Consider the following 27,795-nt stretch of genomic DNA (forward strand, 5'->3'; position numbering starts at 1 on the left):
ATGGTTTTTTTTCTTAAGATTTTTGTTTTGACACCAACCCTTTGCCTGTTTTTCTCTTGTAGGTTTGACCGAATTGCACATACAAAGGAGACAATGCTCTCTGACGGTTTGAACACACTCAGTTACAAGGTGTTGGACATAGAGAGAAACCCGTTGTATACCAAAATCACAGTGGACATCGGGACACCGAGCTAGCATTTTGGTACACTAATAAGAGACCTGAAAATGGCCAGGGACCTCTGCTGTGTGTCTCTGCCAATCTGCTGGGCTGGTCCCTTTCATTCTTAACAACCAGAGTGATAGGCCCCCTCCAGTCATCATTCAGATGCCTTTCCAGATGACCAGGATGAGTGGGATATTTTGCCCCCAACTTGGCTCAGCATGTGACTTCTTAGCTCTACGAGGTGTTTGTAAATGTAGAAACTATCAGCCTTTGGGGGAATCTCGGCATGTTCACAGTGTCACCCCAAAGAATCAGTACACAGCCCCAAATTTGGTGACTGTGGGACTCATTTCCAGTGATAAACTCCTAATCTGTTGTGAAATAGGTAAGAAGTTCGCTTTAAATTGTGGTATTCTTATTCATGAAAAATCGGAGAGTGCTGCTGAAATCGGATTGGTGTGATGTTTTTTGTTTGCATATTCTAACAGAAAAACACAATCTCAACCTTTCTCATTTTACTCCTCCCCCACCTTTTAGCAGTATGCAGCTACCACAATCACTTGTGTGCGTATGTCTTTTCTTAGCAAAAGAATTTTAAATCTTGAGCCTTCGACCTTTTGCCTTGCTAACGTGTGAATTCCAAGGCAACGTTAGCCATCAGAGCAAAAGCCTTGAGTGTCCTCAAATTCAGTGGCCTTTCTCCAGATTGTCTGATTTCTGAATGTAAAGACTTTTTTTTTTAAAAAAAAGCAGTTTGTAGTATTTTAAAGAAAGAACAAATCGGGTTTTATTATGATCTAGCTTGATTTTGTGTTGACCCAGATTTGCATAGCTGTTTAGTGTTAAATCATGACAATTTATTTTTCTGAGCATGCTATATAAACTTGAATTTCCTATGTATTTTTATTGTGGTGTTTTAAACATAGGGAGGGGATTGAGTATTTTTTAGTGGGAAAAATAGCATATGCTGTAGTGGCCCGATTTGGCCGGCAGGTCAGGTTTTGTAAAGAGCAAAATCACTTTTGGGCCCTTTGAGGGCAAGACCTCCCTGGTCAGAGTTACCCTGCTAGACCTCTGGGGGAGGCAAAAGCCTAGGTCTGCCAGGCAGAGCTCCCCACCTCCCTACCCTCCCCAGGTGGGAGGGAACCTCCTCCACCCCTCTTCCCACTGACCCTGGGACCTCCCTTTAGGGCCCTAGGCTGTGGAGTTCTAAATGATAGCAATCAGGTTGTTTACTGGCCCTTAGTCTGGGGAGGGGGAGGAAATCACTGCTCTGGCCCCTGTGGAGTCCAGGGGCCACCTCCTTCACTGTGCTAGCCACATTGCCTGGCCTACCTTGCTGGACCCATTCTCCTTCCTCCCCCCTTCTCCTTTCTCCTTTCTGTCTCCTTTCTCCTTCCTTCCTCTCCGTTTTTGTTCCTTTGCCTCTTGCCTGTTCCCTAAAACTTGCCTGTGGCACTCAGGGTCAAACAGACTATTCATTCTCCAGCATGAATGTGCCTTTTAATTAGAGATCTAGAAAGTTCAGCTGAACCCTCCCACACTCCCTCACAACCACTCTGGTGCCTAAAGCCTCCCAGTCCCCTTCAGGTTTTTAGCAGGTGCTCGCACTCCAGGGAGGCTGATCCACAGGGGTGTATTCCCCAGACCCACCTCTCCTGGGGGAGAGCGAGGACTGCCTGGGGTGGGATGCACAAGGCAGTTGCTACCACTGGCTGCCCTTGTCGGGTCCAGCCTGAGCTAAGGGCAAAAAGAGTCAGCTATCTAATCCCAGGGTTGACCCTTTAGCTGGTGGCAGCCCAGAGCCCCACCACTGGCCTCCTGGAAGCCAGCCCTCAGTGTGGAGGCTGAACTGGTGCCCAGCCCTGGTCTTACCTGTGCCTTTATCGCTTTGAGCATCTTGGATGCTACCATGGTTCTTTTCCAGAAGCCTTTGTATTGGTTAAAAATTATTTTCCACTGCAGAAGCAGCTGGGCTATACGAAGAGTATTCGTTCGGTCAGTCCCCCGTTCCTTGACAGGGGTGTCAGTGGAACCAGGAATGACCGCCCTGAGAGGGAGTTTTGGGAAATACAAAGAATGAAGACCTCTCCTCTCCTTCTGTCCCCAGATCCTGGCTTTTCCAAAGTGCCTTAAAAGAAGGGAGACAAATATCCTGAGTGGTAACTTCTTTATTATATACTTTACTCTTACAAAAAAATTCTGACTTTTTTTTTTCCTCCTGTTTTCCTGTTACACTTTCCTTCATGTTCCACTGGAATAGTCAAGTGTGTGGTTCGTTCTCAGAACCAAGGGAGCTTCTGCTTCACCTGTTCCCCACTTGCTGACCTTCTGGTGCTTTCATGGGGCCCACTTGGGCCCAAGGTTAGGCCCGGATGCTTGCCTGGTTTATAAGATGCTGTGGGTCCTCTTTCCTCCCTGAGGAGGTTAGGGCTGAGGGTTCAGGGAGCATTTCCTTCACCTGGAAGGTGTCACCATGGAGTTGTTAGGTGCTGTGTCTTTCTCTGTTTCTGTCCATCCCGATGCTGGTGATCCCGTGAAGTGGCCTTTGGGAAAGATTAGAAGGCAGAGGTGGCACGAGAGGGTAGAAGAAATGCTGGTGCTGGCTCTCAGTCTGGGCAGGGTCTCTGCTGACCTCAGGGCTGGGCGTGGGTGCCCCACTCAGCCAGTACGGCAGCTGTCCTGTCCCAGAGACCTGTGCTGTGTATTTCGATCTCCCATGTATGCAAATGTATGCGTTTACCATTGTAAGTGGGAGGGGGGAATGTCTGACCTTGGTGTTCAAAACAGAACTGTATTTTTGTCTTTAAAATCCAGTAATATAACGTGAATAAATGACCTTATCTTTGTAACCTCAGGTGGTTTCTTTTCTGATTTAAGTAAGGGGTTTGGGCTCTCCAGGCCGGAGGGAAATGATTGGGACTGCCTGCTGGGAGGATCAGAGGAGAGCAGAGGTCTGCCACAAGGGGGCAGGTCATGGCTGGGGGTGGCGGTGGTCCCTCACCTGACTATGTTCCACACACCTCACTGGAATCAGCCATTTCCCAGTCTGAGCCTCATTTTCTTACCTGAAAATGGAAATAATAGCACCTAGACTTTCTGAGGCTTAAAAGAGATGATAGGTCTAAAATAATGACTGGTACCTCACAGGTACTTACTACATAGTAGCTAGTACCACTTCAAAATAGAATTTCCACTAGCAGTTCTCTGGCCACATTCTGCTGTATTCAGCAGTCACCATGAGAGTTCCAAGATCCTTCGCAGAGCCATTTACCCAGGTGTTCGCAGAGTAACTTAAATGGTACCATACGAAATAAGATCTCTTTTCAGTCCCAGGACATTTAAACAGATGTTCTACAGGGTCTTAGTTGTGACTCAAGGACTTGAGACAGTAAGTACCCTGTGTGCCTTCTCCTTCTCATCACCCCCAGGATCAGGTACCAGCAACGTATTAAGGTGCTGGTTGGATTGACTTGGCATCTGGAAGAAATGTGTCAGAGGAGACCGGTATGAAGGAGAGGGCACCCTTGCTGTCCAGGTTGGTGGAGCTGTGAACGTGGGACCAACTGGGAAACAGGAGCAGTAAGGGCAGCACTGTATAGCCCCCCAATGCTATCTGGCTATCCCCACCCATCCTTGTGACTGCTGAAAGGACCCCTAGGGGCCTCGGACCTGAACAGAGGTGGCCTTGGGCTCAGATCTGACCTTTGAACAGGAGACTCTGATCCTTTCAACAAAGTGCTGCCTTTGCAAGCTGTAAGATCTGGGTGAAGTGGAGCACCTTCTGTCCCCAAAGATGCACATATCCGCACAAATACATACAAACTAACATGCATAACATACCTGACATCTGCCTATGAGAGACCAGCGTGCCTGGGTTCAAATCCTACTGTTGCTTCTTCCTAGTGCTGTGATGTGACCACTCCAAATCTGGAGGCACCCAGGACCTCACCGGTGGTGTTTTCCCTCCCCTTCCCTGCCTCACCTGAGTAAAGGTGTTTGGAATGGCAGCACTGGGAAGGAAGGGGGCTTGAACCCCCATGGTGGGCTCTGAGGGGGCCAGGAAGGGATGATGGCAGGAGGAAGGGGGCCACAGACAGGCTCCTGGGGGTTGGCCATTTCCTTGAGATGTGCTCTGTCTCATCCCCCACTCCACATGGACCCAGACCAAGTCTGAGCCAGGCAGAGCTCAGGAGTCATGCGGTGTGGACTGGGTGGGCACCAGGCCCCCCTACACAGTACCTTTCTTCCATGGGAGACTGTGACCTGGATGCCAAATCACTGACTTACAAATAACTTTTGGAGGCAGGGCGATGGTGCCCAGGTCACTGGGTCCTTGTGGAGGTATGCGAGTGGAACCTCCCAAAAGTAGGAGTACTTGCTGCTGGTGACCAGAGGGAAGCTGTGTGTAGGGAGAGGTCAAGGAAATGAGAAGATGCCCAAGTTCTAAGTGTTACCAAGTCTTCACCACACTTCCAGTCTCCCCTCCTCTTGTTTATTCCAGGAGGTAAGAGTTTGCACATTCCTAGGGGCCGATTTCTTAGAAGTGGAACTTATTTACCCTGTCAGAAAGGAAATGAGGTTTGTCTGGCTGAGCCAGTCATGCCAGACAAGCCTCATTTCCTTCTCTGGCAGAGTCCCCGGGCAGGGAATGTGGCTATTGCCTTCATCTGGGCTCAGGGACCTGTACCCGGGCTGTGAGGCAGAGAAACCTTTGGGACATGGTTGTTATGGGTAGTTACAGGGTCAGTAGGCCAGAAACCACAGGGACATGGCACCACAAGGACGTCTGCCTTTGAGCAAGATGTGTGCCAGCTCACCAGGCAGGGGGCTTGGGAAGATGGCCAGGAAAAAGCCATGTAAACAGTGATCATTACTTCTGGCTCTTTCTGCCTTCCCATTCACTGTGTAACTCTGGGCAAGTGGACTTCCGTCTCTGAGCCCTTGGTTTGCTCTTCTGTTTTTAGGACTTGCTCTCAGACTCCACCTCTGGTTTCCCCATAGTTCTGCCCTTCTCCCAGTAGGAAGTGCCTTGATTTGGGTTTCCTTTTGTCCCTGAAGTTAACCCTTCTTATCACCTTGAAGGAAGTCACTTTATCTCTGAGTCTTCATTTATAAAAATAGCAGGATCGGCCCCGCCTGCCCTGTGCAAATCACCCACACTGAGATACCACTTTATACCCATTAGGATGGCTGTTATCAAAAAACCAAAATTAGCATTGCTGAGCATGTGGAAAAATTCCAACGCCTGTGCACTGCTGGTGGGAATATAATATGGCATAGCACCTATGGAATATCTCATGGTGATTCCTCAAAAAATTAAACATAGAATTGCCATATGATCCAGTAATTGCTACTTCAGGATATATACCCAAAAGAAATGAAAGCGAGGACTTGAATAGATACTTGTAAACGCATGTTCACAGCAGACTTATTCACAATAGTCAAAAGGTGGAGATGACCCAAGTGCCTATCAAGGGATGGATGGATAAACAAAATGTGGTGTGTACATAAAATGGAATAGCATTCAGCCTTAAAAAGAAAGGAAGTTCTGACAAATACTACGGCATAGATGAACCTTGAAGACATTATGCTAAGTGAAATAAACCAGTTACAAAGGGACAGATATTACATGATTCCACTATGTGAGGTACCTAAGTAGTCAAATTCATAGAGACAGAAAGTTGAGTGATGGTTGCCAGGGGCTGTAGGGGAGAGTGAGTAGAGGGGAGAATGGAAGTTAGGGTTCAATGAGTACTGAGTTGTAGTTGTAGAAAATGAAGTTCTGGAGATGGATGGTGGCAATAGTTGCACAATAGGAACGTACTAAATGCCACAGAACTGTGTACTTAAAAGTGGTTAAAATGATAAACTCCATGTTATATATATATGTATATATATATATATATATATATATATATATATATATATGCTATAGAGTGAGTGTGCCCCCCCCCCCCATTCACGTTGAAACTTTATTCCCAGTATGATGGTATTTGGAGCTGAGGCCTTTGGGAGGTGGTTAGCTCATGAAGACAGAGCCCACGTGCGTGGGATTAGTGCCCTTGTAAATGAGACCTGGAGAGCTCCCTCATCCCTTCTGCTACATGAGGTTAGAGCAAGAAGGCGCAGTCTGTGAACCAGGAAGCAGCCCCTCACCAGACATCAAATCTGCCAGCACCTTAATCTTAGACTTCCCAGCCTCCAGGACTGTGAGAAATGAATTTCTGTTGTTGATAAGCCCTCCAGTCTATGCTATTTTTGTTACAGCAGCCTGAAAAGACCAAGATGGCATACTTTACCACAGTTTTTAAAAAAGGAGGCAGCTCCCTGTGGCCAAACTTGACCTCATCTTGCTCTGGAGGTGGCTGAGGATGGTGGTGTGGGGTCCAGCACCCACCTGGAGATTTCGCGTGTGAGAAGGGCTGGCCATGTGGGGAGTGCCACCTGAGAATCTGTTAATCATGGGCACTCAGCTTGGTTGCTGAATCCAGCTTGGTGCTCTGCCCCAGATAACCGGCTTTACAGTTGCTACCTTTGCCCAAGACTAATATCCTTCCCTAAAGAAACTAGATGCAAAGCTGCCAGGGGGGGGTTGGGGGAAGAAGGGGAAGCCTGGACTCAGGCAGGTTATCATGACCGGGGGACAAGGAGGCGCTTACTCCAGAGTGCCCCCTTGATTCCCATTTACTGTTGGCAGAAACTAGGGGTCATGCTAGAGGCTTTTTAAAAGAAGAAATGACAAGCTGGGGCCAGATTACACCTGGGGATAACATAGTCACCTAGATAAATTCTGTCTAGATGAAGGGGAAGGCCCCTAAGTGCCAGGAGGGAGACCACAAGTGAGTTCTGAAGGGCAGGAGGTAGGGACACTTGGGAGAGATGGTCCTAGACTTGGTGTTGGTGAGGGTGGGGGAACCTCCATCCCCATGCTACTGCATTGTACATCCTTTCTGGGAGTGGACTGTAGACAAGTAAATCTTAAAAGTGGACCTACCCCTTGACCTTGCAATTCAGCTTCTAGAAGTTTATCCGAAGAAAGCAAAGCCATGCACTGAGATGCGAGTGTGTACCCTGCCACTGCTTGTAATACTGAACACTTAGAAGCCACCATCAATGGGGGACTGTGCTAAATAAATGAAGTGCATCCCAGCAATTAAGTACAGTGTGACCATTGAGAATGATGAAGTAGATCTATATTTATCGATTGGGAAGAGGTATAAGAAAAAAAGGAAACTACCGAATGGTTTTTCCATACATGGCAGGGAAATGTATGAATAATTTAGTGCAGAAATTACTCTGTAATTGTTTGTGGGGGCAGATGCACGAGCAATAAAATGAGGAGATGATCTTCCCTTTTCTGCACAGACTGTACAGCTAGGCTCCTCAGGAGTAACCATCTTTAGTGTTTCAGGGGTTGCCTGAGGGCTATTAACAGCGCTGTGCTGGCCCCATTGAAAGAATGAGCAGGATTGTCCCCTGGGGGGTTGCATTCCCTGCAAGTGCCCAGACTTGGAAGGAAGATGGGGGCTCCCCCTACAGGGGAGTGGTGCAGGCCTGTGCCCAGTTCCCAATGTGGTAGGATGTGGCATACTGTGGGGATGCTCAATGGAGGCTGGACAGGAGCTCAACTTGGGCTGATGAGCCTCTAGCTAGTCTCTCAGATTTAGAAAAATCAAGTTAGGACATTTGTTGCCACTCTTTCCTGTGTACAATTGAACATTCACGCCTGTTATATTTGGATAATAAAAATGTCAAAGGACAGAAGAATGGGAGGGGGCACTGTGCCCTGGCTCCTAAGGAGCAAGATGGGCCCAAGGCCCCTGATCAGGACCCTGTGAAGAGTGTGAGCCTAGGAGGAAGTGAGGAAGACCCCCAATGCCCATGGATCTTTGGCCCCAGAATCCAGGAGCTCTGCTGCTAAGGGAGGCCCTGACATCTGGATTTTGACACAGGTTTGGGCATGGAGCTATTGTAGACTCACGTCCGGTCCAGATGTGAGTACTGGACAACTCCCTGCCTGGGGGGCATGTGCCAGAGGAGGGGGGATACCAGGCCATGGTACGGCTCTAACTTTGAATCTTTATCTGGTAGGGTGCCAGGAATTGTGTGCCCAGCCCTGCACCACCCTGCTCGGCTCCACGGGGCTCTGCCAGGCGGAGCTCTCCGCACCTTGGGTGAGTGAGCTACGGGAGGTTATCTAGCCAGGGACTTGGGCTTTTGGCAGGGACTTCAAAGTGCTCCCTTTGTGTGAAAGTGTCCTGTTGCTCTGTAAGTGATTTTGGCTTCTGTGATAACAGCAGCATAGGAGACAGGCCAGCTGCAAGATCCCAACTCTGTAGTTTTGCAACCTCACCAAAGGCAGTGAGGGAGGAAGCGCGGGGGCTGCAGATAGACGTGGTGAACTGCTGCATGTGGGCCCTTATCGGCGCACCTCGTGCTTTCCCACCCGCTCTGTCGTGCTCATTCGGTAATCCCCATGGCGGGAAACTGAGGCTCAGGGAGGTCATGTGACTTGTACAAGGTCACACAGAGTTAGTGTGTGACCCACATCTCCTGAGTCCCCAGTCCAGGACTCTGGCCATTGAACCATGAATGCAGCCACTCATCCAGACTCAGCAACACTCTCTCTGCAGTACAGGTGGGAACGGGAAGCAGCAGGCTGAGCGGTGCCCCACCCCAGCGGGAAGATGTGGCCCTTACTTGGAGCCTGGCATCAGCAGCATTTTGCCAAGGCAGGTGCAGTGTAGGTTGAGCACTGGGCCCAAGAGCATGGTTTTTATTTTGTGTGTTTTCATTTTGTTTTGTTTTCCCCCTTAGTTTTAGAGGACTTGGGAGTCTGGTGTACCACATGACAGCAGCTCCTGGACCAGGGACAGTAGTGCAGCCGCAGTCTGGGAGACACATGGGGTGGTTAACGCACCCACGAGGATGCACGAGGCCCGGGTCATGGGGTACAAGAAAGGAAGAAGGGAGACCCCTAAGGGCTGAGGAGCCGCATGGCTCTGAAGAAGTGGGGCTGCTTTCTGCCTCTGGAAGCATCACTCTGGGAAGTGACAACCTGGTTCCCAGACTGTACAGCTCTTTCATCCCACTGCTCAGTACCTGTCCCTGCCCTGGGCCAACACCCAGTGTCCAGGAGGGATCACCACAGTATCTTCCAAAGGCTGCAGAGACCAACGACGGTGGAGAGTGGAGAGAGAGGCCCGGGCTTCTGCTCAGCCCTCCTTTTTCCTTCTTGGCACCTATCCTCCCTTCCTATCCATGCTCTCCCCAAAAGAGGGGAGCTGTCACACCATTCCGAATCCTCCCGGATGTTCTTAGCCAGTGGCACTTTCCTAAATGAAGCCAGGGCCGTGTTTTGGTCTGATGACTCATGATTTTTAGACAGGCTGAACCAAAAGTGTTAAAAAGCGGGTCTTGGGGTCTAACTCTATCAGACACCAGCCCTCAGTGCTTCATGTTTCATGGGATTTGCTCTGGATAGAAGCTGACCTAGCCACAGTGAAACTGTGATAAGGGAAAAAGACCTGCCGGTGAGGACAGATGACTGTTCACCATGACTGTTTTGTCAGGCACTGAAGCCCAGAGGCCAGCCTGGGCTCTGCCTGTCAGCTGGATGCTCTGTCTCGGACTCATGTGCTGGGGCTCAACTCTTGTCTCTCACTGACCCTGGGCTTGGTGACTGGTGGGCTTGGCGGATGAGCTTGGCCCTGCTGTTGTCCAGGGCCTGTGGGCACTCTCTCACCGTCTTGGGCCTGCTGGATCTTGCAGGTTCACTGACCACACCCTCTAGTAGACTGTTCCAAGGCTTTTCTTCATGGGAAACAAGGCCTGCCAAGCCTTTCCCTGGCCCACCACCAACTCTTAAGTGAGGACATTGCTGGGGGGTGCTTTGCTTTGGGCCGAGGCAGGCAGTAGAGGGACCTAATGAAGCCCTGGACTAGCAGGCCCGTATTGACTTGATGGGTGACCAAGGCCAGAAACGGTGTGGAGGCTGTGAGGGCCCTTTAAGGCTGCCAGCCATGGTTCTAGGAAAACTCTCCAGGGGGTTTTATTGCCCCCGCTCCTTCTGCCCATTTGAGGTTGCTGCTGTGGGGCTTAACACAGTACTGAAGGCCAGAAACAAAGGTCCCCTTGTCCATCCAGGAAACCAGGGAGGGGGAGGGTGGAAGGAAAGACAGCTTCCGGCAGTCCTGAGGCATTCCCGGGGGCATAGATCGCAGTCCAGAGGGAACTAGGCCTTTGCTGCAAGCCTTCCTGGAAAGCCCTGTTGCTCTTCCTTCTTCGGTCTGCCTCACCACCTGGACTGAAGCTGCAAAAACACAAAGTTCAGCTCACAAAGTGAGACACAAACTTGTCCCAAGGGTCTCTGGTGGCCTACCTCCTGTTTTCTCCCCAACACTGCTGGAGAAAGACCCCAAGGGAACATTAGAGACTCAGCCTCTCACTGTGCCCAAGGAGAGCTCCAGCCCTGAGACTTTGTGCGGAGATGTCAGCCTCCCGCTCAGGTTCCCCTGCTGGTAGCGCGCCAGAGGGCCACTCTTCTAAAGGGGACGTGGAGTCTAGCTGCAATTTACAGGAGAGAAGAGAGACCCAGCTCTTTAGGGGGCTTTAGGGCTTATGGGACAAGGCCACTCTACTTACCTGGAAGGCAGTCATCATCTCAGTGGATATAGCCTCTCCCACAGGTGCTCATAGCACTCCCCAGTTCACAAAGCCCTCCCATAACTTCTGGTCCTGTTGGCTCATGACAGCTTTGGGAGGTGACTGGGCCACTGGCAGAATTTAAAGGATATGGACTTACATTAAAGCCAGATATATTTGGGTTCAAAGACCTGACCTCAGGATGCCTGGCTGGCACAGTTGGAAGAGCATGCAACTCTTGGTCTCAGGGTCATGAGTTTGAGCCCCATGTTGGGTGTAGAGATTATTTAAACAAACAAACAAACTTAAGGAAAAGAAAAAAAGACCTGACTTCACCACATAGCCATTGTAGGCCACTGGGTAAATTGCTTTTTTCCCCATACAGATATCCCATAATCCCAGCACCATTTGTCCTTCCCCCACTGCTCTGCAGTGCCACCTTTGTCATGAAGCAGATGTCCTGACCTGTGAGGGTCTATTTCTGGACTCTATTCTGGTGTGTTGCTCTATTAATCTATCCTGTGGCAAACCATATGGTCTTAGTATACCTTTCAATTACTTTTATTCCCTTTCTTCACGAGTGTCTTGGCTATTCTTGGCTGTTGCATTTCCATATGAATTTTATAAATTTTTAAAGTTTATGTATTTTGAGAGAGACAGAGACAGCACGAGTGGGGGGAGGGGCAGAGAGAGAGAGAGAGAGAGAGAGAGAGAGAATCCCAAGCAGGCTCTGTGGGGCTTGAACTCACAAACCGTGAGATCATGACCTGAGCTGAAACCAAAAGTCGGGCTTTTGACCGACTGAGCCATCCAGGTCCCCTCCATATAAATCTTATAATCAGCTTGTCAAGTTCCACCAAAAATCACCACCACCATCACCCCACTTACTGAGGTTCTGATTGAAATTATGTTAAGTCTATGGATCACTATAAGGAGACTTGATACCTTTAAAACACTGAGCCTTCCCCTTTCACAAAGATGGCGCCAAAGGCAAAGAAGGAAGCCCCTGCCCCTCCCAAAGCCAAGCCAAAGAAAAGGACTTGAAGGCCAAGAAAGCAGTGCTGAAAGGTATCCACAGTCACAAAAAAAGATCCACACATCACCTACATTCCGACTGCCCAAGACACTGTGTCTCTGAAGGCAGCCCAAATATCCTCAAAAGAGGGCCCCCAGGAGAAACAAACTTGACCACTATGCCATCATCAAGTTCCCCCTGACTATGGAGTCACCCGTAAAGAAAATAGAAGGCAACAACACACTTGTGTCATTGTGAATATCAAGGCCAGCAAGCACCAGATCAAAGAGGCTGTGAAGAAGCTCTATGACATTGACATGGCCAAGGTCAACACTCTGATGAGGCCCGATGGAGAGAAGAAGGCAAATATGTTTGACTGGCTCCTGACTGTGATGCTTTGGATGTTGCCAACAAAATTGCGATCATCTAAACTGAGTCCAGCTGGCTAAATCTAAATATTAATTTTTTCACCATAAAAAAAAGATTAAATAAAACATTGAGCTTCCAATCTATAAACACAATGTAATCCTCTTTTGGCTTACGTCTTTTTAAATCTATATTTAGAGGTCTTTACACATTATTTTTTCCTAGCTATTTGATATATTTATACTGTTATAAATAATAGCCTTTTAAAATTTATTTTTCTGTTGTTGCTGGTATATGGAAATGCAATAGATTTTTGTGTATTGACCCTGTATTCTGTAATCTTGTTAATTAATTCTAATAATTTTTCTACATTCTTTTGGATTTTCTAAGTACACTTTCTTATCATCTGCAAATGAGGTGTCTTCCTTTCCAATCCTTATAGCTTTTATCTCTTGCCTCCATTACAATGTTGAGTAGAAGTAGTAGAGGTAGGGTTTTCCCCCTTATATTTGCTTTATGTTTTGATTGTTCTAAATCCAGATATGTAAAGGAAAACCTTTACTAATTCACCATTGAGAATGATATTTGCTGGGGACGCCTGACTGGCTCAGTCTGTAGAGCATATGACTCTTGATCTCAGGGTTGTGAGTTTAAGTCCCATGCTGGGCATAGAACTTACTTGAAAAAAAATGATATTTGATGTAGTTTTATGTAGCTATTTGTTACCATATTAAGAAAATTCCCTCTGTCCCTTTTTTGCTAAGAGGTTATTTCCCCTAATTATGAATTGATGTTGAATTTCATTAAGTTTTTTTTTTAAATTTCTTTTAACGTTTATTTGTCATTGGCACAGAGTGTGAGCGGGGGAGGGGACAGAGAGAGGGGGAGACACAGAATCTGAAGCAGGCTCCAGGTTCTGAGCTGTCAGCACAGAGCCTGACGTGGGGCTCAAACTCACAAACTGTGAGATCATGACTTGAGCCGGGGTCGGTCACCTAACCAACTGAGCCACCCAGGTGCCCCTTATTAATTTTTTTTAGCATCTATTAAAGTGATGATGTGATTTTTCTCCCTTATTTTTTTTTAAATGTTAATTTATTTATTTTGAGAGAGAGAGAGGTGCATGGGCCAGAGGGGGGAGGGGCAGAGGGAAGGAGAGAGAGAATCCCAAGCGGACTCTGTGTTGCCAGCACAGAGCCCAATGTGGGGCTCGATCTCATGAACCGTGAGATCATGACCTGAGCCCAAATCAAGAATTGGACACTCAACTAACTGAGCCACCCAGGCACCCCTCCCTTATTCTTTTAATGGAGGTGAATTGCTTGAATTGGTTTTCAAATCTTAAACCAACCTTACATTCCCTAGAACAGAACCAATTTAGTCATTATCTATTAACCTTTTTACATACTGCAAGATTTGGGTGATTAATCTGTTGTTTTGGATTTTTACATTTATATTCATAAATGAGATTGGCAGGTAAGTTTCCTTCTCATAAAATCCTCTTCAGGTTTTCATATCTCTGAAGGAGTTAGTTTTCCTTTTCATTTCAATCTTATATAAGTCTGTTCAAGGAAAAACATTTTGGTTTTGGTTCTATTGTACTTTATTTCCATTTCATTCATTTATGATCTAATTTTTAAAATTTCCTTCTACTTTATTTGGGCATAATTTTCTTTTCTTCTCATGGTTTGAGATGAAAGCTTAGCTCCTGATACATATTTAAATACATTCATTTATAAATTTCCCTCTAAGCACATATTTAATTGTATTTTACAATTTTATGTGTCATGTTTCTTACTATATAGTTTCTACTTAAAAATTTTTTTCTAATTCCAATAGACTTTTTTTCTTTCATCCAGTGATGACATAGAAATATACTTTTTAGGGGTACCTGTGTGGCTCAGTTGGTTGAGTGCCCAACTCTTGATTTTGACTCAGGTCATGATCCCAGGGTTGTGGGATTGAGCCCTGTGTCAAGCTCCATGCTGAGCATGGAGCCTGCTTGAGATTCTTTCTCTCTCCTTCTCCCTTTGCCCCTTTCCCCTGCTCATGATCTCTCTCTTTAAAAAAGAGAGCAAGGAAGAAAGAAAGAAGCTAAAAAAACACAAAACACCAAAAACAACTAAGCCCTAAAAAAAAAAAAATGTACTTTTTAAATGTCCTACCATATGTGGAGATATGGTCATGTGACCGCCAGTTGATCCACAAGTTGGACCTGGGCAATCAGAGACTCCTCACCCTGTCCCCTGTCCTTGGAATGCACACTTGAGCCTACTATTCCAACAGTGGAAGCTGTTGCAAGGACATAGCCTTGAGAAATTAAGGTGTTGCTGAGACAATCTGGACAGTATACATGGCTGAACCCAGATAAGGCCTCTACATAAACTTTTTTTTTTTTTAACGTTTTATCTATTTTTGAGAGACAGAGACAGACCACGAGTGGGGTAGGGGCAGAGACAGAGGGAGACACAGAATCAGAAGCAGGTTCCAGGCTCTGAGCTGTCAGCACAGGGCCCGATGCAGAGCCCAAACCCACGAGCAAGCCTCCACATAAACTTTAAGATTTGGCATATGGGTGCAGAAATCTACTCCTTTTGAACTGGTCTAAGACAGGTCTCATAAATAAATCTCCTTGCTTATTCAAACTGCCACTTACCAATCTGGAGTGGTCTGACTTTTTCTTCTGTCTCTCCCTGCCCTTTGTGTACTGTAGCCACCCCAGGAAGCTCCTACATTAAAAAAAAATTTTTTTTTTACATTTATTCATTTTTGAGAAACAGACAGAGCACAAGTGAGGGAGGGGCAGAGAGAGAGGGAGACACAGAATCCGAAGCAGGCTCCAGGCTCTGAGCCGGCAGCACAGAGCCCGCCGCGGGGCTCAAACCCATGGACGGTGAGATCATGACCTAAGCTGAAGTCAAACGCTCAACCGACTGAGCCACCCAGGAGCCCCCAGGAAGCTCCTAAATTTTTTAATCAGTACGTGGGGTTTCAAAACGTATCAGACGTTTTGTTTGTTATGGCTTTCTAGTTCAATTTCATTGTAAGCAGAAAGCATCCTCAGTATGATATCGATCCTTTGAAATTTATTGAGACTTCTTCCTTTGTGGCCCAGAATATGGTCAACTTTTGCAAATGTTCTTCTATGCATAAAAAGACAATGTAGTCAGAATTTTGGAGGACAGTATTCTGTGTATGCCCATTAGGTCAAATTTGCTAACTGTATAGTTCAAATATTACATAGCCTTAATAAATGTTAGATATCAATTCTTCTATACCCTTTACTTGTTAAAAATATTCCACTATGATTGTGCATTTTTCTGGTTATTCTTGTAATTCTACTGATTCCTACCTTTCATGTTTTGAGGCTGTATTATTAGAAGCTTCCAAATTTAGAATTATTATATTTTCTTGGTTTACAGCTTTTGCCTTGAAGTCAACTCTATCTGGCGATTAGATAGTGGTGATAGTTGCATATCTTGTGAGTATACTAAAAATAAATTATTAAGTTGTACACTTTAAAAGGTCTGAGCAAACCTACTGTCTCTGATATTGATATAGCTACATCTGCTTTCTTTTGGTTAGAATCTTCTTGTTCTATAGTTTTTCATCCTTTAAACTTTTCTGTATCCTTATGTCTTACCTGTGTCTCTTATAAATAGCATATAGTTGTTTTTAAACCCAATCTAAAAATCTTTGTATCGTAACTGGAGAATTTCTTCCTTTTATATTTGGAGTAATTATTGATATATTTCAGTCTAAACCTAACGCTTTTTTCGCCTTGTATTTGAGAGATGGTCGGGGGGCACAAGCGTGAGCTAGGGAGGGACAGAGGGAGGGGGAAAGGGAGAGAGGGAATCTTAAGCAGGTGCCACACCCAGTGCAGAGCTGGATGCCGGGCTTGATCTTGTGACCATGAGATCATGACTTGAGCCGAAATCACAAGTTGGCCACTCACCCACTGGAGCCATCCAGGCATCCCTAAATCTATCACTTTATGAAGTGTTTTCTATTTGTCTCACATGCAACTATATTCATTTTTCTCTCCTTCCTTGACCTATTTTTTTAATTGATTATATATTTTTAACTTTTCAATGTTTCCCCTCTGTTGGCTTGGAAATTATGCATTCTTTTACTATTTTTTTTTAGTAGTTATTTAGAGGGATTACCAAATCAATCCTTGATTTATTGAAGACTAATAGGAATTTACCTTTTTCCAGAAAAACGCAAGAACCTTGGAACACTTCAACTCCTTTTATGCCTTCTTGACTTCTATGTTGTTGTTGTCATGCATTTCAATTTCACTATATTTAAAACCTCCTGACAGGGGCACCTGGGTGTCTCAGATGGTTAAGTGTCCAACTTTAGCTCAGGTCATGATCTCATGGTTTGTGAGTTCGAGCCCCATGTTGGGTTCTGTGCTGATAGCTCAGAGCCTGGAACCTGCTTCAGATTCTATGTCTCCTCTCTCTGCCCTTCCCCCCCACATGCTCTGTCTCTCTCTCAAAAGTAAACATTACATTTTTTTTAAAGCCTCACAAGAAATTATTATTGGTATTGTTTTACAGTCAGTATCAATCTGAGTTTATCCACATATTTACCATTTTCATTGCCTTACATTCTTTTCTGCATTTTCAAGCTTCCATCTGGAATCATTTTCCTTTTGCCTGAACAACATTTTCAGTGTGGCTCACTTGGTAGCAGATTTTCTTTTTCTATTTGTCTGAAAATGTCTTTATTTCACCTTCATTCTTTCTGGATAAAACTTTTAGAATGCAGGGGCGCCTGGGTGGCTCAGTCGGTTGAGCGGCCGACTTCGGCTCAGGTCATGATCTCACGGTCTGTGAGTTCAAGCCCCGCGTCGGGCTCTGTGCTGACAGCTCGGAGCCTGGAGCCTGTTTCGGATTCTGTGTCTCCCTCTCTCTGACCCTCCCCCGTTCATGCTCTGTCTCTCTCTGTCTCAAAAATAAATAAACGTTAAAAAAAAAATTAAAAAAAAAAACTTTTAGAACGCAAAATTCCAAACAAGTGCAAAAATAGAGAGGCCGGTATAATGAACTTCTGTACCCATAATTAAACTTCAATAATTATCCACATGTACTCCATTTGTTTCACTCCACCTATCCCACCCAGTCTCAGATTATTTCGAAGCAAATATCTGATATCCTAATGTTTCATCTGTAAACTTTTCATCTGTAAATATTTACTATCTATCACTGAAGGATAATACTCTTTTTAAAAAACCAAATAATAATAAAAATTCCTTAATATCAATTATTCAGTCAGTGTTCAAATTCCTCCAATTGTTTCATGTTTTTATTTATAATTTTCTGAATCAGAATCTCACCTTTATTCTTGAAGGATATTTTCACTGGATATAGAATTGAATTTGTCAGTTATATTCCTTCAGTGCCTTTAAGATATAATTCCATTGTCTACTGGTTTCATTGTTTCTTATGAGAATAATTGTTTTATTTATTTTTCTTCTTTTTTAAGGTTATGTATCTTTTTTCCCTCTGGATGCTTTTAAGATTTTCTCTTTGTCACTGGTTTTGATTGGCTTTTCTGTGATGTGACTAGACATGGGTTTTCTTTTTATTTAACCTATTTGGGTTTCCAGGACTTCTTGCATACCTGGCTTGATGCCTCCTTCCTTTTTGGAAAGTTTTCAGCCATTAACCCTTCAAGTTTTGCTGTCTCTTCTTCTTTTTTATTTTTTATTTTTATTTTTAATGTTTACTTAGTTTTGAGAGAGACAGAGCATGAGCAGGGGAGAGGCAGAGAAAGCGGGAGACACAGAATCCGAAGCAGGCTCCAGGCTCTGAGCTGTCAGCACAGAGCCCTATGTGACATTCGAACTCACAAACAGAGAGATCACTACCTGAGCTGGAGTCGGATGCTTAACTGGCTGAGCCACTCAGGCACCCCTGTCTCTTCTTTCTTGAATTTGAATTACTCGTCGTTAGATCTTTTCATTACCCTCTTTATGAATTATTCCTCTCTTTTGTACTTTGAAAACTTTTATTTTCCTGTACTTTTTTCTAACTAATTTTTAAGGACTTATTTTCTGCTTCATGAGTTTTCTCTTTAGCTTGTCAAATGAATTGGTAAATCTATCCATGATTTCTTATTATTAGTTCTTTAGTTCTGAAATTTCCATTCAGTTCTTTTTTATTGTTCCCAGTCCTCCATTGAAATTCTCAATCTTCCCTTTGAACATGGTAATACGGTAAATATAGTTACTTTAAAGTCTGTGTCTTATAATTCCCATATTTGGATACCCCATGGAGTTGTTTCTATTGTCTCTTGTTTTTGTTGATTTTCATTTATGCTCTATTGCCTGTACATGGGCCATTTTATTTGCAAGACACAGTGCAAAAAATTGTTTATAGCAATAATTTGAGGCCTAAATTGTCTTCTTTCAGGAAGGATTACCGAAACTTGCTTCTGCCAGGCTCTTGGTTACTGACATTCTAGAATTAATATTTTCCAATTTTAAGGATTGAGATTATTTGAAACTGAGCCCTGTGAGGAGGGCCTATCTACTTCTAATTCAGCCTTATTTTTAAGGTTCAGCCTTTCAGTATATTAACCAAGGGAGGTTCATCAGGGCTCCCCATTCTGGCCACTCCTAAACTCTAATCCCTGCCCTGTGTTCAAAAAAGCCATTTGTCTCTTGGTCATCCACTTTGGCATTGACAAATATCCCTCAGGGGAAAAGTGGGCCCAACACTAATTTATTATCTTTTCTATGCCTTCTGGCAGATTTGTTTTATATTTTCTAGTTCTCCTCAGTAGGGGGGTGGATGGGCCAAATTACAAGAAGTAAAAGCTACTTAACCTTCTGAACTTTAATTCTCAAGACGAGGACCTAGATGTGCTTGTTGGATTTAGCAACATGGGAGTCACCAGTGACCTTGACATAAGCACACTTTGTGGAATGGTAGAAATCAAAGTCAGATTGGAATAAGTTAAGAGTGAATGGGGTGAGGAGGTAGAAACAGCATTTGAGGACAATCTTTCTAGAAATGTGGCTATGCAGGAAAGAAGAAAAATGAGGTAGGAGGTGAAGAGGAATGATGGTCAAACAAGCATTTTAAGAGTAAGAGATACTAGAGCATGTTTGTAAGCTGCTGGGAATGTATGATGATATATATATTTGCTATCCTCATGATAGGTATATTTTATACCCATATGGCAGTGAAATTAACAAGGTGGTTTTCTATGTCTGCCTCATAGTGGTGTTTTAATTAGCATCAGTCAAAGCCCATGAGCGCTGCCAGTCCCATGGTCCAGCTCTAGCTAGTCTTTCTTATCACATCTCTTGGTCACTTTCATTTCTTCTTTTACTCATTCCAGTACCATGCTTGGCCCTAGATTAAGCCTCCATTCACTTTTACCTGATCTGATTCTCCTGAGGTCCCTACCATTAGGGTCACCACTTCCCAACCCCTCCTACAGGCCTTTCATATATATTATGTGCCAAGTATTAATGTAGGTGTTGAGAGCTCTAAAGTGCAAATGTAAACACGCCAGTGTCTCACTTAGTAATAATATTCCTCGGCTCCCCATTTTCCTCTGGGTGAAGCCTTAATTCCTATCTGTCTTCCCAGCCTCACCCCTCTTCACCTTTGATCCTTTTCCTCAGTAGGCCACTGTGTGGGATCAAGCTGGCCTGACTGAGAAAGAGATGCTTGGGTTGGAGAAGGCAGAGGCGGTGGATGTCAGAGCTTGTCTGCCCAGCCTGAGCCAATTGTCCCAGGGCTACCCTGTGGCTGGGGAGGCTCTGTTTCCATTGGCTGAGAGTCTCTGGGGGCAGCATTTGAGCCAGGACTCCAGTTCCAGGGAGACAAAGGTAGGGGCAGACATCCTGGTTGGTGAGCCAGGGCTGAGCTGTGCCAGGGCCTTTGTTTCTAACTCGGGTGAGGCTTCAGGTTTCTTTTTTCTAAGAAAGGGGGCTGTGCCACGTGGGTACTACAGGGGCCAAATTCAACAGGAAAAACAATACCCGGGGGAAAAGCCTACTCCCTTAAGTCACAGTGCCATGGTGTGCATATGTGTCAAAGTTTCCGTGTTTGTCACATGATTATATGTGCCTCTGCATATGCATTTCACATCTGTGTGTGTGTGTGTGTGTGTGTGTGTGTGCGCGCGCGCCTGTCAGTGTGGTATGCTGAGAGGCGTGAGGGGAAGGTCTGTTTTGTGTCCTGTATCCGTGAATTAGTGTGTGCCTGCCTGTGCTGTGTGCCCGTGCATATCTGCATGTATATTTGTATCATGTTTCTGGGTGTATCTGATATATATTTGTATGTGTTCTAAGTCTATATGTTTATATATATTTAGCCCCCACATTCCATGACTTCTTCCCTTTGAACTTTTCTTCTTGACTCTACTTTAGCCACTCCCTCTTGTAGTCCTATCCTGAATCCTGTCATCAGTGAGAAGGGCTCCACCTCAGAAGTCTCAAGATCCAATGTTCCAGGTTCTGACATGCCCTGTCTTCAGTTCTTCCATGCTCTGAGCCTCACCGCATGTGTCTTCCACATTATTGGGGCTACCAGCCTTTCACGGCTCTCTTTCCCCTTCAGCCTTGGCCTCCAGGTGTGTCGCTTCCACTACTCTCTCCTCAGTGCCTCAGGTTAGTGTCCTAATCTCCCACTTTTACCCCACCCAGCTAATCCTCAGGACTGTAGTTGAGTCTTACTGGAGAAAAATCATATACAGTTGGGTGGATGAGTTTACCTAAATAAAGTTTACCACATGTAACCACAGCTGGGGATTCCTCTACCTGATACAAATGGCCTTTCTTCTCCTATTTACAAGCGATTCCTTTGTTCAGTTGAAATCTTTGCCCCACTGCAAGTGCTTCAGTTGATCTCCTCACAGAAAAAAAAAAAAAAAACCCACAAAAAACCCTGAGGTTAAGCTTCCCCCCTTTCCAGCTCCCCCCCACAACTTGTCTGCAGCTGCACCCATTCTCATCTTCTTTTTCTGTACCTTGGGTATCCTTCCTCACATCCAAGTCTAGATCCACCCAAAAGAATCTGTCTCAGTTAGAGATATCTCACGTAGAGAATAAAGAATCCATCTCTATTCTCTTTTGTCAGTACTCTTTAATCAAGTGTGACAGAATCCCAAATCAACTAGCCTAAGGAGGCAAAAAAGGATCCTTTTCCAGCTCACACAACTAGAATGCCCCACATTGTACTATTTTTAGGAACACCTAGATCCAGGAGCTCATGTCATAACACCTGGATAGTGCCATGATTCTGTGCCTCAGTTCCCTCATCTGTAAAATGGGATATTAATAGTCCTTACCACAGAGAGTTTGGTGAGGAAAAAAAGCCATCAGAAACCCAGAGACCACTCTTTGTGGCTCTCATCTTTTTCTCTATGCAGCTGGTTTCATTTTTTTCTCTGCAGCCTGACTTTCTTTGCTTCCCACTCATGTAGAGAAAGTGGCCACCTGCAACTCCTCAGCATATCAGCCAGTTGGAACTGGAATATTTTGATCAACCCTTAATACTTGGGAGAGAAAATCCTATCAGCTTAGCTTGGGTCGGTGTCCACCAGGGGGGCCACTTAGGTACGGTGGGAAGAGAAATACCTTGTGAAATGTGACTGCAGCAGGCCCGCTGCTGAGGGTCGCTGGAGCACCTCAGAAAGAAAGGAGAATTGTGAGTTGGCCAGACGACCCAAAAGGTGTCCATTGCATTTGGAGAATGGTGGGGAATCCTGATCTACTTTATGAGCAGGAATAATATGGGGGATGGAGCTAGAACCTTCCCCTTGATGTAAAGAAAGGCCAAGTATTCCAGGTGTATAATGTCCAGGAGTCCCTGGAGGTTGAAGGAAAGTAGCCTGGGTGAGATCAGCGATGTTACTTAGGAAAAAGGACAACAGTGGGAAGTCCCTGTGGGGAAGTACATGAAGCTGCTGGGGCTCATCCTGGCTTGGCCCTGTCGATTCTATTTGCACAGATACTAGATCAAAGACACGCTAAAGAAAGCCTCTGGAAACCACAAGTGCTAACAAGTCTTTGGTGTAGGGAACTGGGCTCTCCAACCCTGGCCTCCCATCCAAGCCCCCGGGCTTGTGGGAAGAACCCTTTCTGTGTAAATAGAGGAGGTGCTGGCCACACACTCTCTTGTGGCATTGGGTCACAGAAGCTGACTTGGCCAGCAGTGACACAGACAGGGATTCCAAGCATCAAGACAAAGTGGAAGGGGCCCCTGGGTGACTCATCCGGTTAAGCAGCCGGACTCTTGGTTTTGGTTCCGGTCATGATCTCGCGGTTCATGGGTTCAGGGCTTGCCTGGGGCCTGCCTTGGTCCTGCGTGGGGCCCCACACTGGGCTCTGTGCTGTCAGTGCTGAGCATGCCTGGGATTTTCTCTCTCTCCCTCTCTCTGTGCCTCTTGCACGCATGCAAGCTCTCTCTCTAAATAAATAAACTTTAGGGGCGACTGGGTGGCTCAGTTGGTTGGGCGTCCGACTTAGGCTCAGGTCATAATCTCACGGTTCAGGAGTTTGGGAGTTCGAGCCCCGCGTGCAGTTCCGTGCTGACAGCTCAGAGCCTCGGATTCTGTGTTTCCCAAGCTCTCTGCCCCTCCCCCGCTGGTGTGTGCTCTCTCTCTCTCTCTCTCTCTCTCTCTCTCTCAAAAATAAATAAACATTAAAATAAATAAACTAAAATTTGTTTTAAAAAGACAAAGTGGAATATTATGGGCAACCAGCTATCCACCACCTGGTGGCACATGAGTGGGAACAAACCGATCTGTGACAGCAGCATCTCATGAAAGAGGGAAAGAATCCCTCCCTCCAAAACAAACCAGTTTTTTAAATTAATTAATTAAAATTTTAAGGGTATATTTTTTAATTTTTAACTTTTTTGTACTTGAGAAAGGGGGAGGGTAAGTGGGCTGACAGAGAAAGAGAGGGGCTCTACACCCAGTGTGGAGCCCCGTTGGGGGCTCAATGTGGGACTCAATCCCACGACCCTAGGATCACAACCTGTGCTGAAATCAAGAGCTGGAGGCTCAACCGACTGAGCCGCCCAGATGCCCCCAACAAGTTTTAGACCTCATTTTGACCTTCAGCATTACTTTTCTTACTGTATTAAGAAACACAAAGAAGGGCTTTTACTTCATAGTATATAATAATAACTGCAAACTCTTATTCAGTGTTTAGTATATGCCAGGCAATCCTCTCTGCTTTATAAATATTAACTTATTTAGTTCTTGTAACCTTTTTTTTTTTAATGTTTATTTATTTTTGAGACAGAGAGAGACAGAGCATGAGTGTGGGAGGGGCAGAGAGAGAGGGAGACACAGAATCTGAAGCAGGCTCCAGGCTCTGAGCTGTCAGCATAGAGCCACATGCGGGGCTCAAACTCAAGAACCATGAGATCATGACATGAGCTGAAGTCAGACACTTAACTGACTGAGCCACCCAGGTGCCCCTAATTCTCATAACCTTTGAGGTAGGGACTATCTTTATCCTTATTTTACAGATGAAGAGACAAGGCATAGAGAAGTTAAGCAACTTGCCTAAAGTCACATAGCTGGTAAGTGGCAGAGCTGGGATTCCAGCCCAAGCAGTCTGGGCTCTTAACCACTCTCAGCACCGCTGCTCTCATTCTAATGGTGTGTATTGCTTAGGCTCTGCAAGCAAGAAGCTTCCCACAAGCTACCTCAAGCAAAGGTGGAGTTATTCAGGGATAGAAGTTGGCTAAAAGAAAGAGATGGAAGTTTAGCATCCAAATACAGGCACTATGGTGCAGGCCTTTTAGAATCTGGAAATGGAGGTTCTCTAGGGCTGAGGTCACCTCAGCATCCTCAGCAGCAAGGTGGGGTTCAAGGCTCACTGCTCCAGAGTTCCTTCATTAACACTGCTCAACATATTTCAGGTGTGTGCTCCAGGCTCACCTTATATACTCACTGGTGTTCCTTCCCTCAGCTAAATATCTTTTTTCTCTCTCAGCTAAAGCTGCCTCACACTTCTTTCTTCCTCATCTCATGGCTCCCCCTCCCTTAGAACCTTTCAACAGATCTCTCTATATTTTCAAGGTCATAATGCTGAGACACAGAGAAAAACTGCCTGGCTCAACTCATCTTTTTTGAGCCAGTTTAAGTCATAGGATGCCAGTCAGGCTACGGTAAATCTGTTCTTGGGTATGGTATCTACTTCTAGTCCTATCATTTCAGAAGGAGGTGGAGATTGGAGTCATGTCCTATAAAATCTGGTTGCCTATGTTTGCCCTTTTAGGTGGTGCTGTGGGTGAGGCTGTTTCCTTAGAATGTGCCTCCATGATAGGCATGCGTAGCTCGGGTCCTGTCCAAGCATCATGTCATCAGGCTAGAACTACTCTCTTTGCCCCAAGTCAGTCCCATTTCCTTGCCTGCCTAGGAAGGCACCTTTCCCCTCATGCTTCTCTCTAGTCCTATAATCCTGGACTTGGCTGGCCCACTGAGGACAGCATCTGCAGCCACTGATTTGGACGTTGGTCAGAGAAGGGAGGGAAGGGGCAGAAATCAGCATGAGTTCTTACAAGCTGGGACTCACTCACTGTGAGATCTGGGTAGATCCCTTCAGTTCCTCCTCTCCACTTCCTTGTCTGTGTGATGGGACTCTTCAGTGCCTCTTACCAGCCTCACAGACGAGACCCTGCGGATATGGTTGGCTGTCATACCAGTAGCTCCACACAACAGTCATTCCACTAGCTCCATCTCTTCTTTCTTGCTGGATGATATGTGATTGTATTTAGATACTCAGGAAATGCTCAGTTTGACAATAGACATATGTTGCCACCTTGGCCAATGTATCAGCTGAAGGGGGAAGGGTTTCTGGAAAAGATTTTTGTCCCTGATAAAAATGAATCCACGTGGAAAAACTGCCCTTTTATTTTTTATTTGAGAGAGAGAGAGAATGCAGAGCAGGGGAGGGGGACAGGGGGAGAGAGAGAATCTTAAGCAGGATCCATGCTCAAGGCAGAGCCCAATGCAAGGTTCGATCCCATTACCCTAGGATCATGACTTGAGCTGAAATCAAGAGCTAGAGGCTCAACCAACTGAGCCACCCAGGCGCCCCTGAGGAACTGCCCTTTTCACTCTAGGGCCAGGGCCACATTGCAATCTCTGAAGGGAACAGGCTTGCTTTTTGGGAGTTACAGGAAAGAACATTTTACTCCAAGTTGGAACAGGTGGATTCAGTACCTTCAATCAAGTAGGTATACAAGAAGAAGAAGAAGAAGAAGAAGAAGAAGAAGAAGAAGAAGAAGAAGGTTCTTCATTATGGATGATGTGGAGATTGCTGCTCTGGAGGAGGTAGGAATTAAAAAGGTGAAGAAGGTTGAGTTAGAAGACTTGTAAGTCATGTCCTGCCTCACACAGGTAGAATTGTATGATAATTTTTCTCTAGACTTTGCCTTATTACCATGTCAGATCAAATTGATCTAGTTTAATAGGAACAACAAATCTTTCACCCCATTTTGGCACTCAAATATTGACCTTGCTTTTTACTTCATTTGCCCATTGGAATGAGGATCTCTCTCCCCTATACCTCGCCTCCTTAAAAACAAGTTGAACATCTGGAGATCAGTTCAATGGCAGCTTTTCTGTGGTCAGCCTGCCCTCTGCTGGATTAAGGGGATTGACTTTGGAGACAAGGACTTTTGGGAAGAGCTAGCTTTCTGGAAAGAGGACATGATCAGTAGACTGGATTTCCCTTGGGGGTACCCTAGGCCATATGTTCACCAGAAATCAGGTCTAGGAGGCTGTAACCTAGTCCTTGAGGGGAATATGGGAAGCTTTCTGTTGAATACAACTGCCCAACTGCCTGGTTTAGAGGTTAGAAGTTGTCCGTGTTGTGTGCCTGTTTGAGTTTATCGACATACAAATAAAGAGATATGAGAGATCTCATTTATCTAGTGTTAAAAACAAAATTTCCTGGACAAATTGATCTTTAGTAACTGTTAAAGTTTATAATTTTGCTAATAAGAGATCAGCAAGATGACAAAATCTTATGCTTTGGGGGTGAAAAGAATATGGAAATTGATGGGTTATACACTTGGGTTATAGGAGACTTATGTAAACAGCTAGTTTGGGAGGAAAAACCTTCCTAGCTGGTACAGATTACAGTTTTATGATACAGTAATGAAAATGCGAATTTCAAATCTGTTATTATAGAGGAGACATGGATGAAGAGCATGTGTGATGCGAGGGATGTTGACTGTTAATCAGAGATTAAAAATCCAACACACTTCTTAGTGTAAAGGATGTAAAAGGTGTAAAGGATGAGGCTGCTAACTGTAATAAAATTTCATTTCTTAAGAAACTTGTCTGGTGACCTGATGTTGTGGGTGCATAAACCACACACAGCCACAAATAAGTTCTGACTTGAAACAGGCCTCTTGGCGCCAGGGATTTAAGCAGTAAGTGGTACAGAAAGAATACAGTTTATGTGCACCCTCTCACCCCTTGCTGCCCCACACGTCTCTTTTTCCTTTGGTTTTGAAGCAATTTTTATTTCTCTGAAATTAGAATTATCAGAGATTGAATTTTTCCATATAAGTCAATTTTTCAGATAACTGATATTTACACTTTTAACTACTGTAACTTTTCTTCTTGAAATTCAAAAAAAATTTTTTTCATGCTTATGAAAAATTTTAATGATGCAGAAGAATGACGAGAATAAAATATTAGTCCAAATCCTATCACCTATATGATGGATGATGTTAACTATCACTTCAAAGAGCCTTTACATATATATATATATATATATATATATATATATATATATAATAGGAGATTAGACAGATACATAGATAGGTAGGACAGGTTCACAACACTTTTTCTGAAAATACTGAGGCTAGACATATTTTGGAATTTAGAATTTTTTATATTTTGGAAAGATAATATGGTTTATATGCTGTATATCTTATAATGTCTCTCAGCAGGATCTAGGCAGTACTCCATAATTAAATGTTAACATTTCTGCATATGAATATTCACACTAAGAGACGTTTAAAAAACTGCAAGTAGCCTTATTTAAATTCAGGACACATTGTGCTGCCAAGTGACTTATAAAACACCTTTAATTTTCACAACTTTTTAGATTTCAGAATTTTAGGAAGGAATTGTGGACCTGTGTTGTCATAAAAATGGGATCATTATAATACATGCTATTTTTCTAGAGGAAAAAGAACTAACTTAATTGTACCTGTAATTGACTGAATAAAAAGAAACAGAAGTGAAACCCAAGGAATTGCCTCACTTTACATAAATGTTTCTTTTTCAAAATAAGTATTATTTTCTAGAATATCTTTCTAAGTTTAAAAAAGGAGTAAGAAAAATAATAAGAGATCGGAGTCATGTTGGAATTATTTGTGATGGAGATCTTCCCTACATCTTCTTAAGTACTATTAGGCTCAAGGCCCTCCAAATATTTGGTAACATTCCCTTTGGTATCCTGAAATTCATAGATAATATCATCTACTCATATAGATAATGAAAAAATATAATGCCTCATACACAGGAAAATTTTGTTATAAAATATAGTGGTACATATTTCAATATTTAAATCGTTGGCAATTACTACTAAAGACAT

The 27,795-nt window shown here is 44.6% G+C and overlaps 1 protein-coding gene across 2 annotated transcripts in view; it reads left to right on the top strand.

Moving 5' to 3' along the window:
* Positions 1-3,015, top strand: part of B4GALT1 (beta-1,4-galactosyltransferase 1) — a 55,279-nt gene extending 52,264 nt beyond the window's left edge. For both annotated transcript variants that reach the window (XM_027039284.2, XM_015073555.3), the window contains one exon: positions 63-3,015. In XM_027039284.2, coding sequence (XP_026895085.1) covers positions 63-195 — 133 coding nt within the window. In that variant the 3' untranslated portion in view covers positions 196-3,015. The remainder of the gene's footprint in view (positions 1-62) is intronic.
* Positions 3,016-27,795: the final 24,780 nt, after the last annotated feature.

Source organism: Acinonyx jubatus, chromosome D4, assembly GCF_027475565.1.
Source record: "Acinonyx jubatus isolate Ajub_Pintada_27869175 chromosome D4, VMU_Ajub_asm_v1.0, whole genome shotgun sequence".
NCBI classification, from domain to species: domain Eukaryota; kingdom Metazoa; phylum Chordata; class Mammalia; order Carnivora; family Felidae; genus Acinonyx; species Acinonyx jubatus.